The sequence below is a fragment of the Trachymyrmex cornetzi genome, unplaced genomic scaffold (genome assembly GCF_001594075.2).
Source record: "Trachymyrmex cornetzi isolate Tcor2-1 unplaced genomic scaffold, Tcor1.1 scaffold797, whole genome shotgun sequence".
Lineage (NCBI taxonomy): Eukaryota > Metazoa > Arthropoda > Insecta > Hymenoptera > Formicidae > Trachymyrmex > Trachymyrmex cornetzi.
In genome coordinates, this window is record NW_017300132.1 from 1,348,480 (window position 1) to 1,361,186 (window position 12,707).

A 12,707-nucleotide genomic window follows, 5' to 3' on the forward strand; every position below is an offset into this window, starting at 1 on the left:
AAGTAGATTTTTTGAAAAATCGTTTCACGTGTTTCAGCGTTTTTTTTTAATGTTGGAAGTTGTCGAAATATTTGACCGTCCCGGTACATAATTGACACCCTGTATATGTGCGCATTTATCAGTATAAATAAGGCGTGAATATGAATTTAATTATTACTGAGTAGTGTCGTCAAAGAAATAATTTTGTTATGGAAATTGTTTATATTTATTATTCAGAATCAAGACGTATATATTATATGGTGATAAATTTTTGTAGATTAATGAAAAAAATTTCGCATAATATGATTCCATGATTTACTTGAAAAATGCTTGTCGTAACTTTTAAAATTTCTATTGTCAGCCCGAATAGACTTGGAAAAAACTGTCCGCCTTTTCTTTTAATAGAATTCAAAATGAAAAAATCGATTTAAATAGGTATACTGATGACTAGTCTAATAAATATTTACATACGATAACACGTAAAAGATAAACGAAGCTAATGAATGTTTGAAGTTTCCATTGTCAGCCACAATAATTGACTGCTTGGAACAATGTATTTTTTTTTCTAATGTACTATAAGTTAAAACGGAGAAACCGTTTAGATACAAAATATAGTGAAGACTAGTTTGATAAGAGATATATACTTACATACGATATACTTGAAAGATAAACCAAGTTAATAAACGTTTGAAATATTTTTAAAGTTTCTATTGTCAGCCATAATAATCTGCTGTTTGAAAAAATGTACGTCCTTTTTAAATGAAAATTGAAATGAAGAAACCGTTTAGATATACTGAACGTGAGTTATTTTTTCACAAAAAGAAACGATGACAGTAACGCGTTATTTTTACGAAGTAACTTTCCTGATATTAATAGAAGCTGTAGCAAATTTAAAATGTTGATTTCCTTATTGCTGAAGTTCTACTTCACCTTTAGAGGCATTCTACAATAATTTACTAGTAATAAATTAAAAGTCAGAAGCTAGACATTGATCAATTGTAATCGATTATTCTTCCTCACATTTGACTGTAATTATTTTTTAGCTCCTGACTTCTCTCTGATTTAATGATAATGGCTTATTGTAGACTCTTTTGCAAGAATCTGTGCTCTTGTCCTTTTAAGGATCATTTATACTTGCTGTAATCTAGCTGTTAAATTTATATTATAATGTGCAAAAACTGACCAATCACAAAATGAGAGGGGAATAATCGTGATTTGACCTCCCTGACGAAAATAAGAAACTTTATAAAGCGTTGACAATCGTTCAACGATGATTTTTTGAGAATTTTTACGCTTTCAAACTTTATAAGAACGCTTACAGAACACCATTGGGTTTAAACACTTTCAGAACGCTTATAAAATACAGTATATATTGTTTCATGAAAGTTCTGTAATGTTAGAGCAACGCTTTTCAGAGGGCGCTCAGTAAATACTGATGCACCTTCATGCAGAGAGTTCACTGTCAGACTTTTCAAACATTTATCAAACGCTTTTCTCAACTCCGTAATACAAGCGTTTTTCCTCGGTTTAACAAACATTCTTCTACATATCCAATTTTCAAGCAGTACAACATCGCTATCAGAGGGACACAATGAAATTCAATTTCTCGCATTTAAAAACCATATCAAATAGGATAAAAAGCGCAGTATGATGAGACTTCTCAATGAAAAATTTTGTACCTTTTTTTTTATAAAGTGTCTGCGTTTAACAGACTCAACACTTGAACTAAACGTTTATGTAAACATATTAAACAAACATTCATAAAATTTCTTATTTTTGTCAGAAAATGCCTTCCAAACGTTGCAGCGTTGCAATTTCCGCTTCATGAACACTCTACTGACCGTTTCTGAATTCTCAACGAATTCCTGCAAACGGTTATATAAACAAACAAACGTTTATGAAACTTCTCATTTTCGTCAGGGCTATGATTGGACCTATGATTGTGATATCCATTCTTACAGATTATGGCCGGTATAAATGGCATTCAGCAGCAAAAACTAATCCCTACTGAAAAAAATCATGTCATAGAGTCACATAACGAAATTATGTAATTAAAACAAGTGAATCACATTTCGAATAATTGTTTTAAATCAGTATGTGATTTTTTAAAATTACATAATTTGAGAAAATTACATAATAAAAGTCAAATGATGACGTTCTTTTTTTTCTATTTCTATTATTCAATTCTTTAAAATTCGATAATATTTGACTATAAAATCACAGGATGGATGAAATTATTTCTAATATCATGTGATTTTAAAAAATCACGTACTGATTTGGAAACATCTGTTACATGATTTATTATAGGTGTTAAACTTAATTCCTACCGTTTTTTCGTCTCCAAAATTAATTTGTTTCGAAGGGAAGATGAATGAATACTTTAATCAAAGTAATTTCCTCCATTTTCTACTACTTTTTCCCATCTCTCTGGCAACAGGGCAATCCCACGACGGTAGAACGCAGTATCTTTCGAGGCGATCCATTCATCCACCCATTTTTGGACTTCGTTGTGATTGGAGAAGTGTGTGTCCGTAAGTGCATGTTGCATCGATCAAAAGAGATGGTAATCCGACGGTGCCAAATCTGGAGAGTACGCTGGATGCGGGAGAACTTCCCATTCAAGCTCTAGAAGTGCCTGCTTCACGCTTTTCGCGACATGCGGTTGAGTGTTATCATGCAACAAAATGACTTTGCGTCGATTGTTGTCTACGGATGATCTTTTTTGCATCATTTCGTCCCTCAATCGGTATAATTGCTGTTTGTAGCGATCAGCTATAACGATTTCATTTGGATCCAAGAGTTCGTAATACAGCACACCTTCCTGGTCCCACCAAACGCACAGTAAAGTCTTATGCCCGTGAATATTCCTCTTCGGCGTTGAAGCGGATGGTTGGCCGGGGTCGACCCATAATTTTTTCCGCTTAGGATTATCAAAATAAATCCATTTTTCATCGCGTCATTTTCTGACAACTCATGTGGTAGCCATCTCCCTTCCTTATAGATCTTTCCCATGGCATGCAAGCGTTTTGAGACGGCCATTGGAGTAACATTTAACTGTTTCGACAACTCTAAAAGCGTTTGAGCTGGATTCTCATCAAGCAATTCTTGCAGCTCGACATCTTCAAATTTTTTCGGCTGTCCAGGACGTTCTTTGTCTCTCACATCAAAATCACCGTTTCGGAAGCATTCAAACCAAACTCTACATGTTCTTTCCGATGGAGTTTCATCATCATACACTTCGGATAATAAGCGATGCGCTTCAGCTGCGGTTTTCTTGAGGTCGAAGTAGTGAAGAAGCACATGTCGGAAAAACAGCTTATCGCGATTCATTTTCAATCGATTGGAAAATCTCTTTGGCGTCGAGAAATCTAACCTGTGAGGATTGAATCACTGTCAGCGATGTCTACATTACAAAAGACATATGACTTCATTGTCGAAACTCGCCAGCGTTGGAGCCAGCACCCTCTAGTAGCGAGCGGCAGGAATTAAGTTTAACATCTAATATTTGTCTTAATTACATGATTTTGTTATACGAGGTGTCTGATAATTCTTCTAACAGAGTTCGTAGATATGTAGAGCAGACTAAACTGAGATGGAAAGTCCTCTACCATTTTGCAATTTTCACAATATAGTTAACAAGATTTGCTAAAAATTGCCGAAAATTAGTCTTCAATAATTTTTTACTCAAATACTATCAACTTTACAGAAAAACTGCAAGAGACGAAAATTGTTTATTTTCTTCTCATAGAACTCTACGAATTTTTTCAGAATTTTTTATCAACTTTTTAGTACTGCATTTTCTCATTTTTAACAACATGAAAAAATACACCAATACGGTATTAAAAAATTCTGAAAAAATTCTGAAAAAATTCTAAAAAAATTCTTAGAGCTCTATGAGAAGAAAGTAAACAATTTTCGTCTCTTGCAGTTTTTCTGTAAAGTTGATAGTATTTGAGTAAAAAATTATTGAATACCAATTTTCGACTATTTTTAGCAATTAATATTTTGTTAACTATTGCGAAAATTGCAAAATAGTACAGGACTTTCCGTCTCAGTTGAGTCCACTCTACATGTCCACAAACTCTGTCAGAACAATTATCAGACACCCTGTATAACTTTGTGACATGATTCTTTTCAATAGGGATCAATTAGCGCTTAGTAATTCTTTAATAGGATTGGTTCCTACATTTAGATTTAGTGAAGAACTAAAGGCAAGAACCAATCGTATTAAAGAATCACTAAACGCTCTGATTAAATTTCTCTGCTGAACGCAGCCACTGATTCTTTACTGTATATTGCGTGACGTAGAATCAGTATTGCCGCCACTTGCCAGCTTATCCCCTCCACATGCCGTAGCGTCTGTAAAATGGCATCCCCCAGCCATCCCTGGTTTGGTGATAAATAGAAGCGCGCGAGCGCCAAAGCACAGCAAGGTTTACCACGTCACGTCACATCCTCGCGCGTTCACGTTCACAGTAAGCGATCTAGAGCTGTATAAAGTGATCAGCCTACGTCGGAACTTGAGATTGACGTTAAAAATCGTTCGGAGAAATCGGCGTGCTTACACGCCGACTACGAATATGTGAGCGGGATGCGCTTCATCGATTAGTGCGTCGGTGAGATCTGGTGGAATCGGTAGAGAAAGACGTTCCGCATCGTTTTCCCGTTCTTGGTTCTTCAACCTGCGCCTCGACGAAAAAAAGGTGCCCCGGAAAAGTCAAAGATGTCATTCGAAGGCAAATACAACGCCAAGAGCCCGGGTAAGTCGAAGTCAACGCGCAAATTGCGCCGGTCGAAACGTTTGTTTTGACTCGCATTAGCCGCGCAACTCTGACATATTTCCATGATGCTATTGTACTCGTGGATGTCAGTGTTGTTGCCAGCTACCCAACTTTCGATATCTGCTAAGCTTTCATATCACTTCTACACGACGGTCGTATTTTAAGCATAATTATCCTACGATGATGTATAGCGTAAAAATGTCTTATATATATGTATGTGTTGATATATGCCTGCTTATCTGCTATCAATAACGGATGCGTTGTCGAATAAAAAAATTGATATCTTAGTAAAGTTTCTAAGTATTACAAAGTTAAAACTGTTTTCTTATTAAGTATATGTATCTTAGCGGTGAAGAGATTAATGAGAGAGGCACAGGAGTTGCACGAAGCCACCGAAGAGTACTATGCATCTCCTCTTGAGGACAATCTGTTCGAATGGCATTTTACAGTGCAAGGACCACCATCGACAGACTTTGAAGGTGGCGTTTATCATGGGAGAATCTTGCTACCACCAGAGTATCCTATGAAGCCACCAAATATTATCCTGTTGACAGTAAGTGGACATCAGCAACGAGTAACATATAAATTGTTATATCATGATGTTATGTTGTTACATATAATTTTTTTTATTTAGCCAAATGGACGGTTTGAAACAAACAAGAAGATATGCCTGAGTATCTCTGGTCACCATCCTGAAACATGGCAGCCATCGTGGAGCATTAGAACCGCATTGCTGGCCTTGATAGCTTTCATGCCTACACCTGGAAGTGGCACAATTGGAGCATTAGATTATAGCACTGAGGAACGACAGAAACTTGCTAAAAAGTATGTGTGGATACATATTGTAATTAAACACAAAACACGTTGCAAAAATATGATTTAGTCTCGTAATCAATCCTTGCATTTCAGATCGTTGAACTGGCAGTGTGATACTTGTGGTAAAGTTGTGAATTTGTTGTCAAAAAATTCAATTAAGAAACCTATCACCGAGGAGGAGCAAACCATGTTGAAAACGATTGCTCTCAAAGTAAGCAGTTAGACATGTTTTTAAATACTTATTATAAATATAATATCATAAATATAGTTGAAAGAATTTATCACTTATTTGCTACAATAAAAAAAACAAAGTTTTCTAAAAAAAATGAGTTTAAATATTTTGAATCATTAAAATTTTGTAATATTAATTTTGAAATGTAATTTTGATGTAATAATTGATTATAGAGGAATAAAAGTACATCTTTTGTTTCTATATGTTCTTTTTCTGTAAATTATACATGACAATTTTTTAGGAATAATATTGTAGCGATAAGCGATATATATTATAAACCTATCTCTATAAAGTATGTCTATTATAACAAATATATATATATATATATATATTGTATACAGAGTGAATTAGAGTAGTTGAACCAGTTTTTTACTGTATGAGAAAATTATCGATTACACATCTAATTATCGACTTAACGATACAGATCGGATGCGTGGATAACATCATGCGAACTGCTGGTTTGAGCATGAAAACAGACACGTTTGACGTTGAGTTGTGAAAATTGTTAAAAGATATTAAAAATGCGCCTTTTTTTCAGTGCGCCCAATAATTCGTACGACATATCCATGCATCTGATCTGTATAGCTAAGTCGATAATTAGATGTATAATCTTTTTATTTTTACAGGTGTGAGGTCGATAATTTTCTCATAGAGTAAAAAATTGGTTCAACTAGTTTGGCCTTGTATATATGTATATGTGTATATATGTATGATTATATGTTATGAAAATATACCGTAAGAACTTAATGGATATATTTAAAAAAAAAATTATAGGCCGATGACTCGCCAACGTCAGACGTGTTATTTACGGATAAAACAACGAATGTAACCGAAAGCGAAATACTACACCGTACTAACGTGGAAACGATGACGGAAGAAAATGCGGATTTTCAACAACCTGAGATTATCTTAAATCGCATAGAGACAATGTCGTCTTCAAATGATTTATTTTGGAGTATTCTTATCGCTTCATTAGTATCCGCAATAATTTTGTTAATTTTACGACGATTATTTCTTGTTTAACTTATTTGTTTTTGCAAATATATAGGAATATGTTAAGAAAATAGTAAATTTTATACACGTTTTATGGACATTATTTTTAATCTTTCAGAAAAAAATCATTTATACTGTCAAGAATATTATGAACTGTGAATCTAATTTTTTCTTGAAAACGTGTGTAATACATGATGAAAGTACATGCATTAGTAAATGTTAGTATCCATACTGTTCTTACAAACAGCATTTGTCTTATACATCCCAAATATTTTAATTTTATTGCTCAAATAAAAAGTAAATAAATTTTCAATTCGATTATTAATTTATACTAGTCGCTTTTTTCATTAACACCATAGTATTGAAAGATAAATCATTATTTATCGAACATTTATATCATATATTTTATTTTAGTATATTAAATGACTGGTATTAAATTTACACACTTTAGTATCTATTAGTTATAATTAGTAATAAATAATTTTATTAATAATAAATAATTTTATTTTGATAATTATTTTCAAATATTTTTTGTGTTTACCCATATATATATATATATAACTATAAAAATATATCTATAAACTCACACAATTGTTATATTATTTTTACCAATAAATTTGCATTATATACATGATACTATTTGGTAATAAATATAAGCTATACAAATATGTCTGTGTAACTCTATAGCTTTCTTACACTTTTCACATATGTATAGCCACTGTAATAAAATTTAATATATGTTAATAAAATTTAATATATATAATACATACATCTATTAAAGGAAGAGGATTTAGAACAGGACTAAATTCATTTTTTGTATGTACATAAAAATATAATAAATTAATTATTTATTAAAGCATATATATATATAAACATATTACTTCTTAACATTTATTACACTCCATAGTGTAGCGTGATGTTCCGCAATTTCATATTCGCTTTTATATATTCATTCATCGAACTATGTCTCTTTATGATTTTAATTGATATGACATATCTTTTTCGTGAATGCTTATTTCTAACATCCAAGTATTAAAAAAGATGTATTTTTCTTAAACTTGTATGAGGCATATTTGGATTATATATAACGACATAATAGAAGTATATTAAAATGATATAAAATGAAATATAAGTAACACAATCATAAACTATAGCAAACTTCACAATCTTTTATTATCTATATTAAGGCATTCTACAGTCATCAATTACAATAACAATTTCATCTTTACATGCTTTTCATTACAATAAAATAATTCCTATCCGAAACTTTCTTCTTTGTACATTTGCTATCTTTCTAGATTTCACTATCTATTGATGTTGTGCACTTATCTCTTTATTATAATATTGCATTTATTTTTCATATTTAGATTAATGCCAATAGCTTGAAAATTGCATAAAAAATAATATGTAATAGAATCTCTTATGTATATTTCTTGCATTATTTATGAACAATTTATTTTAATATGTAATACTACTTCATGTCAAAACAAGTCATTTGAGTGCACATATGTAGTAAAAATTTAAAATATTGAAGTAAAGTATGGCACATGATTTTATTTTGTAAAAAATAATTTATTGTCATACGGAAGCTACGCGAGGCAAAAGCGAAACTAAAGCTTTGTATTTATACTAAAATTTATGATAAAGTTCAATTTCCCATTTAAGCAAGCAGATAGCCTTATTTAAAAATTGAAAACAAAAAATATTTTTTATTTACATATACAATTGCTGTGTACATATGCATGTACTGCAAATGATTTTTCTTGATTTGGTAGCTTGACATAATTCCTTTCTGTGCTAGAGATTATTATACAAGATACTCTACACAACGTAGATATCTGCGTTATATCTCTATACTCAACATATCCTAATTAGTAAGTTGTACAATACACATTTTTGAAACGATATAATCGTAGTTATATTGTTTCAAGAATAGCAATATCGAAATAATGTGATCTCTTAGAGCTTGTTTTAGCTCTACCATGACTTTTTATAATACAAAAATACAAACAATATTTCGTTAATTAATTCGTTTATCAGCTAGTATTAGCGTTAGTCCATTCACCAGTCTCTTTTAGAGCTCTATCTGTCAATCTCTCTATCTCAGTTAAAAGTTGTTCAGTCTCCATATCGACACATACCATATTTTGTTCCACTGGATCCCATTCTAAACTATTTGGACTCGAGACTCTGGACCAAGGAGATGCTGTCAGACTGGAGGCTCGACTATTATTAACTGATGTCTGTGTAAGAGAATATTCTGTGTCTCCTTGTCCATCATCCATAATTGGTAGTGGCATCCCTGCAAGAGTACAATTTGTTTATGTATTGTAAGATTCATAAAAATGATAATAATGATAGACTACCTTCGTGTTCCCACTCAAGATCCAGTGATGATCCCGGAGTGGATGACATATAAGCCTGTTGTTTCATTAATGTTCTTGCATCAAGAACTTGAAGAGACACATCCAGACCAGAACTGAAAATAAGTGTATGATCTTTTAGCCTTTCACACGCACATCAATTCCAAGAATGGTATTGGAGTTAATAATGTAATTTACCTTGTAGAAGCATCGTTTCTAGAACTCAATCTGGCATACTTATTACCACCCCGTGACCATCTTCCATCTTCCAATAATTCCAAAGTTACTGGAACCCCATGTTTTTTCTATAATTCAAACACATGTAAAAGTGCATAATTCAAATTAAGATACTTCTTGTAGTTCTTGTACAATAAAAATAACAGCTTTCACATATTCTGTAACGTTCTTATCTTCGTATACTAAATGATGCATAAAATATACATTATAAGATATTTTTTTACCTTGAATCTTTTTAAAGAGAGGAACGATAACAGACTACATCCAGTAAGCATGGCAGATAAACGTAATATTAATATCACGAATCCAAATTAGAATAAAAAGTTACAAACTAACTTTTATACCTATTTGATCCTTTAGTTTGGTCTTCGTGCCCTTCGACATCCATGAACTAAACATAAAACAGCAGTGTTATTTCTACTAGCGAAAGCATAAGCAGAAACATTTTTTAAACTGTTGGATATATACCTCAACTTGTTCTTCTTCTTGGAATGACATTCTGGTATGCCTTCGATAGAACCTGAACATAGAACAAGGCAATGAAATAGCAAAACATGATGAGTTTTTTTGTCTATAATATACTAGGAACTCAGTGGAGGTCTTCCTAGTAAAAAAATTTTATCAGAGTAGGATTCAATACAGCTTTTATAACTTGAATTATTCATAACATATTGTTATATATTAATGCAATAATGAGTCATATGAGTCATAGCTAAAGTTATGACTCATATGACTAAAATATTGAATCATGGATGTAGTCCTCTATTTAACTACGTTCTTAAAAACAATTTTTTCAATATTCAATATGCAACAATTTCTGTCAGATACCCTGGCAGCTGACTGCCTGGATTTCAATCAGAGTTGGCTCATTTCTAACCTGTACGGCACGGAATCTGTGACTTTCGTTAAACAGCGGCCGAGACAGGCTCCCATGACCTGCCAGCCCACGGCGTCGTGCCGTCATCTAATTGATATGGGTTTTCGGATACCAGCGTTTAACTCCACGTGTCACGTGAAAAAACGGGAACGACGGCGTCCTTCCACCAGGTGCTGCCCGGTCCCGGTGTTGACGTTGGTATCTCGAGTATCTCGATCGGTTACGATCATTCATCGTTCCCGCACCATTGATGTAAAAAGAATACAAGCGTTTGGAGTATTTAAACGGTTTGGAACTGGGATCAGCTCATGGTGGAATCAGCTGTTATCCATACCATGATATAAAATCTTTCTTATGTCATAATCCGTGTCATTCGTGTAGGAATAGGAACAAATGTAGGAGAGGGAAACACGAAGTACGCTGTGAGTATTGTTAATAATGCATCGAGTATTGTTGATGAGAAACGCGCGAAATTTAATATTTCACTCGTAACATAAGAAAGATTCTGTTAGCAAAGAACATTATTTTTAATAGATATTTCTTATACACTCTTAAGGAAAATTTACGAAATTCATCTCGATATTCTGAGGATATACTGCGAACAATGTTGCCGCGGACACAGAAATATTGTACGAATATCAGACGTGACCTGTTTAGTATATTTCAGAATATTCTCAGAATATAATGTGCTATCTGGGGTAATTTTTTCGCAACTACTCTGTTACATGCCTTTATGTTATATTTGAGTTATAATTTCAGCTTCTTACTGTTAATATTAATGAAATTATTGTGAGTTGAATCGATTTGTCACTGTGTGTGTAACAAGTAGCATCATCATAAATTATAATCTACATAAAATGATTACTGCGTAAAAGACCTAGTGGTTATTTCGTGATACATACGTGTAGAGGAATAGTAAAGCATGTTGTACAACAAAATACAAGTGCTTTGCTTTCGTATTCTTTGTTTAATTTGTTGAAACCTTTGCATTTTTGCCATATATCCCACCCATTATCTATATATAGCAAAAATGCAAGATTTCAAAAAGTTTATTTTTTAATACGAGAAAACTAAATATTTCGGATTTCTAATATTTTTTTCATAGTAATAGACAGTACAAAGTTTTTACTGATAGAGTTTGTTTATTTTAAACATAGTAAATAATACTTAATAAATTAAGTTTTTGATAGGTGCGGCATATATACCGGAGTTACCCTAAGGAGCTCTGCACAATAAAAGGAACAGGGAACAAAGAACAGAGAATAAGAATTTCAATCTATCAGAAATCATGTATTGTGGAATACGCAGTGTGTATTCCACAATACATGATTTCTGATAGGTTGAAATTCTTATTCTCTGTTCTCTGTTCCCTGTTCCTTTTGTTGTGCGGAGCCCCTAAGCGTCCGCAAGCATCACTCACAGAACTGTATGGGTTATAATTCATGCTTAAGTAAATCACATTAATCAGTCATGCCAAATACATATTCTGATCATATCTATGTTGCATTTTGCCATTGATTGATTACTAGTTACCAGATGTAGTAGTTACGACATGTAATGGTTACTAAATGCTATTGCGGTTAGTTCCTAATCCTAACGATAACGATAACAAGTTGCTTTTTAAAATTAGTAACGAATAATAAAGAATAAAATTAGTAACGATAACGTGTTACTTTTTATAAAAACGAAAACAATAACGTCTTATTTTTATAAAATTACGTTTTGATGATTTTTAATCGGTAACATTATTTTCAAATAAGATAAAGAATCCTAATTTTCAGTCGAAGTGGATTTTGGTGCTTAATAATAATTCACATATGTAAATTTACAAATACATTTTTTAGTCCCAAATTCGATTTGTTGGACTTGAAACGTAATCACAAACTAAAGCTGAAAATATAATGGCAAATTACATTGATCGTCGTTTCGTAATGATGCTAATAAACATTTTTATGCAGTGTTTTAAAATATGCTAATAAGCATAAAACATTGCAAAAAACTTATCTCAGATCTCAGCCAAGGTTTCAACTTGGAACTCGGACTTTCCAGAACGGATATCTTACTAATTCGATCGAAGTAAGATTTCTTGTTAATTAAATTTTTTTATTTGTAGTTTTTTTATCCAGAGCATACTATGATGTTCTGGATAAAGTACAAATAAACTATTTTAAATAATAAAATAAAACACCAAGTTTCTACTATTTTTATTAAAAAATATTACACCATTGTTATAAAATAAACGTATTGTAATTATATATATACAAAATACAATATGTTATATAAAATACACTGTATTTAAATGCAGAATTAAAAAAATGAATAATAAAAAAGTTCTTGAAGTTCTTGAAGAAACAAATTTGCATTAATAAAACGCAAATCTTGTTTTGCATTCCAGACACACATTTCTGCAAGTCAACAGAGAATATTGA

General features: G+C 32.2%; 2 protein-coding genes across 3 annotated transcripts; one reads left to right on the forward strand and one right to left on the reverse strand.

The window, feature by feature from the left end:
• The first annotated feature begins 4,403 nt into the window (after positions 1–4,403).
• LOC108768446 (ubiquitin-conjugating enzyme E2 J1) lies at positions 4,404–6,851 on the forward strand. Its single transcript, XM_018518864.1, has 5 exons — positions 4,404–4,739; positions 5,108–5,313; positions 5,395–5,585; positions 5,670–5,787; positions 6,583–6,851. The coding sequence occupies exons 1-5, from the start codon at positions 4,703–4,705 to the stop codon at positions 6,829–6,831; spliced, it is 801 nt and encodes a 266-aa protein (XP_018374366.1). The 5' UTR covers positions 4,404–4,702; the 3' UTR covers positions 6,832–6,851.
• Positions 6,852–8,364: 1,513 nt separating this feature from the next.
• LOC108768439 (uncharacterized) lies at positions 8,365–10,702 on the reverse strand. Of its 2 annotated transcripts, none has more exons than XM_018518851.1 (7): positions 10,279–10,702; positions 9,870–9,921; positions 9,746–9,792; positions 9,626–9,632; positions 9,363–9,469; positions 9,168–9,280; positions 8,365–9,103 (listed from the first exon to the last, which is right to left on the reverse strand). In XM_018518851.1, the coding sequence occupies exons 1-7, from the start codon at positions 10,332–10,334 to the stop codon at positions 8,838–8,840; spliced, it is 648 nt and encodes a 215-aa protein (XP_018374353.1). In that variant the 5' UTR covers positions 10,335–10,702; the 3' UTR covers positions 8,365–8,837. The 2 variants fall into 2 exon arrangements, with proteins under 2 accessions (XP_018374353.1, XP_018374352.1); XM_018518850.1 differs by having other exon boundaries at positions 8,366–9,103; positions 9,626–9,659.
• Positions 10,703–12,707: the final 2,005 nt, after the last annotated feature.

Bases quoted from the DNA above. Each gene is read 5' to 3' on its own strand.
- LOC108768446 (XM_018518864.1), top strand. From the start codon at position 4,703: ATGTCATTCGAAGGCAAATACAACGCCAAGAGCCCGG. The intron at 4,740-5,107 runs GTAAGTCGAAGT...TATGTATCTTAG, and splicing joins ATACAACGCCAAGAGCCCGG to CGGTGAAGAGATTAATGAGA. The intron at 5,788-6,582 runs GTAAGCAGTTAG...AAAAAATTATAG, and splicing joins TGAAAACGATTGCTCTCAAA to GCCGATGACTCGCCAACGTC.
- LOC108768439 (XM_018518850.1), bottom strand. From the start codon at position 10,334: ATGGGAGCCTGTCTCGGCCGCTGTTTAACGAAAGTCACAGATTCCGTG. The intron at 9,922-10,278 runs GTTAGAAATGAG...TTCTATGTTCAG, and splicing joins ACAGATTCCGTGCCGTACAG to GTTCTATCGAAGGCATACCA. The intron at 9,470-9,625 runs GTAAAAAAATAT...TTTGAATTATAG, and splicing joins TCTCTTTAAAAAGATTCAAG to AAAAAACATGGGGTTCCAGT.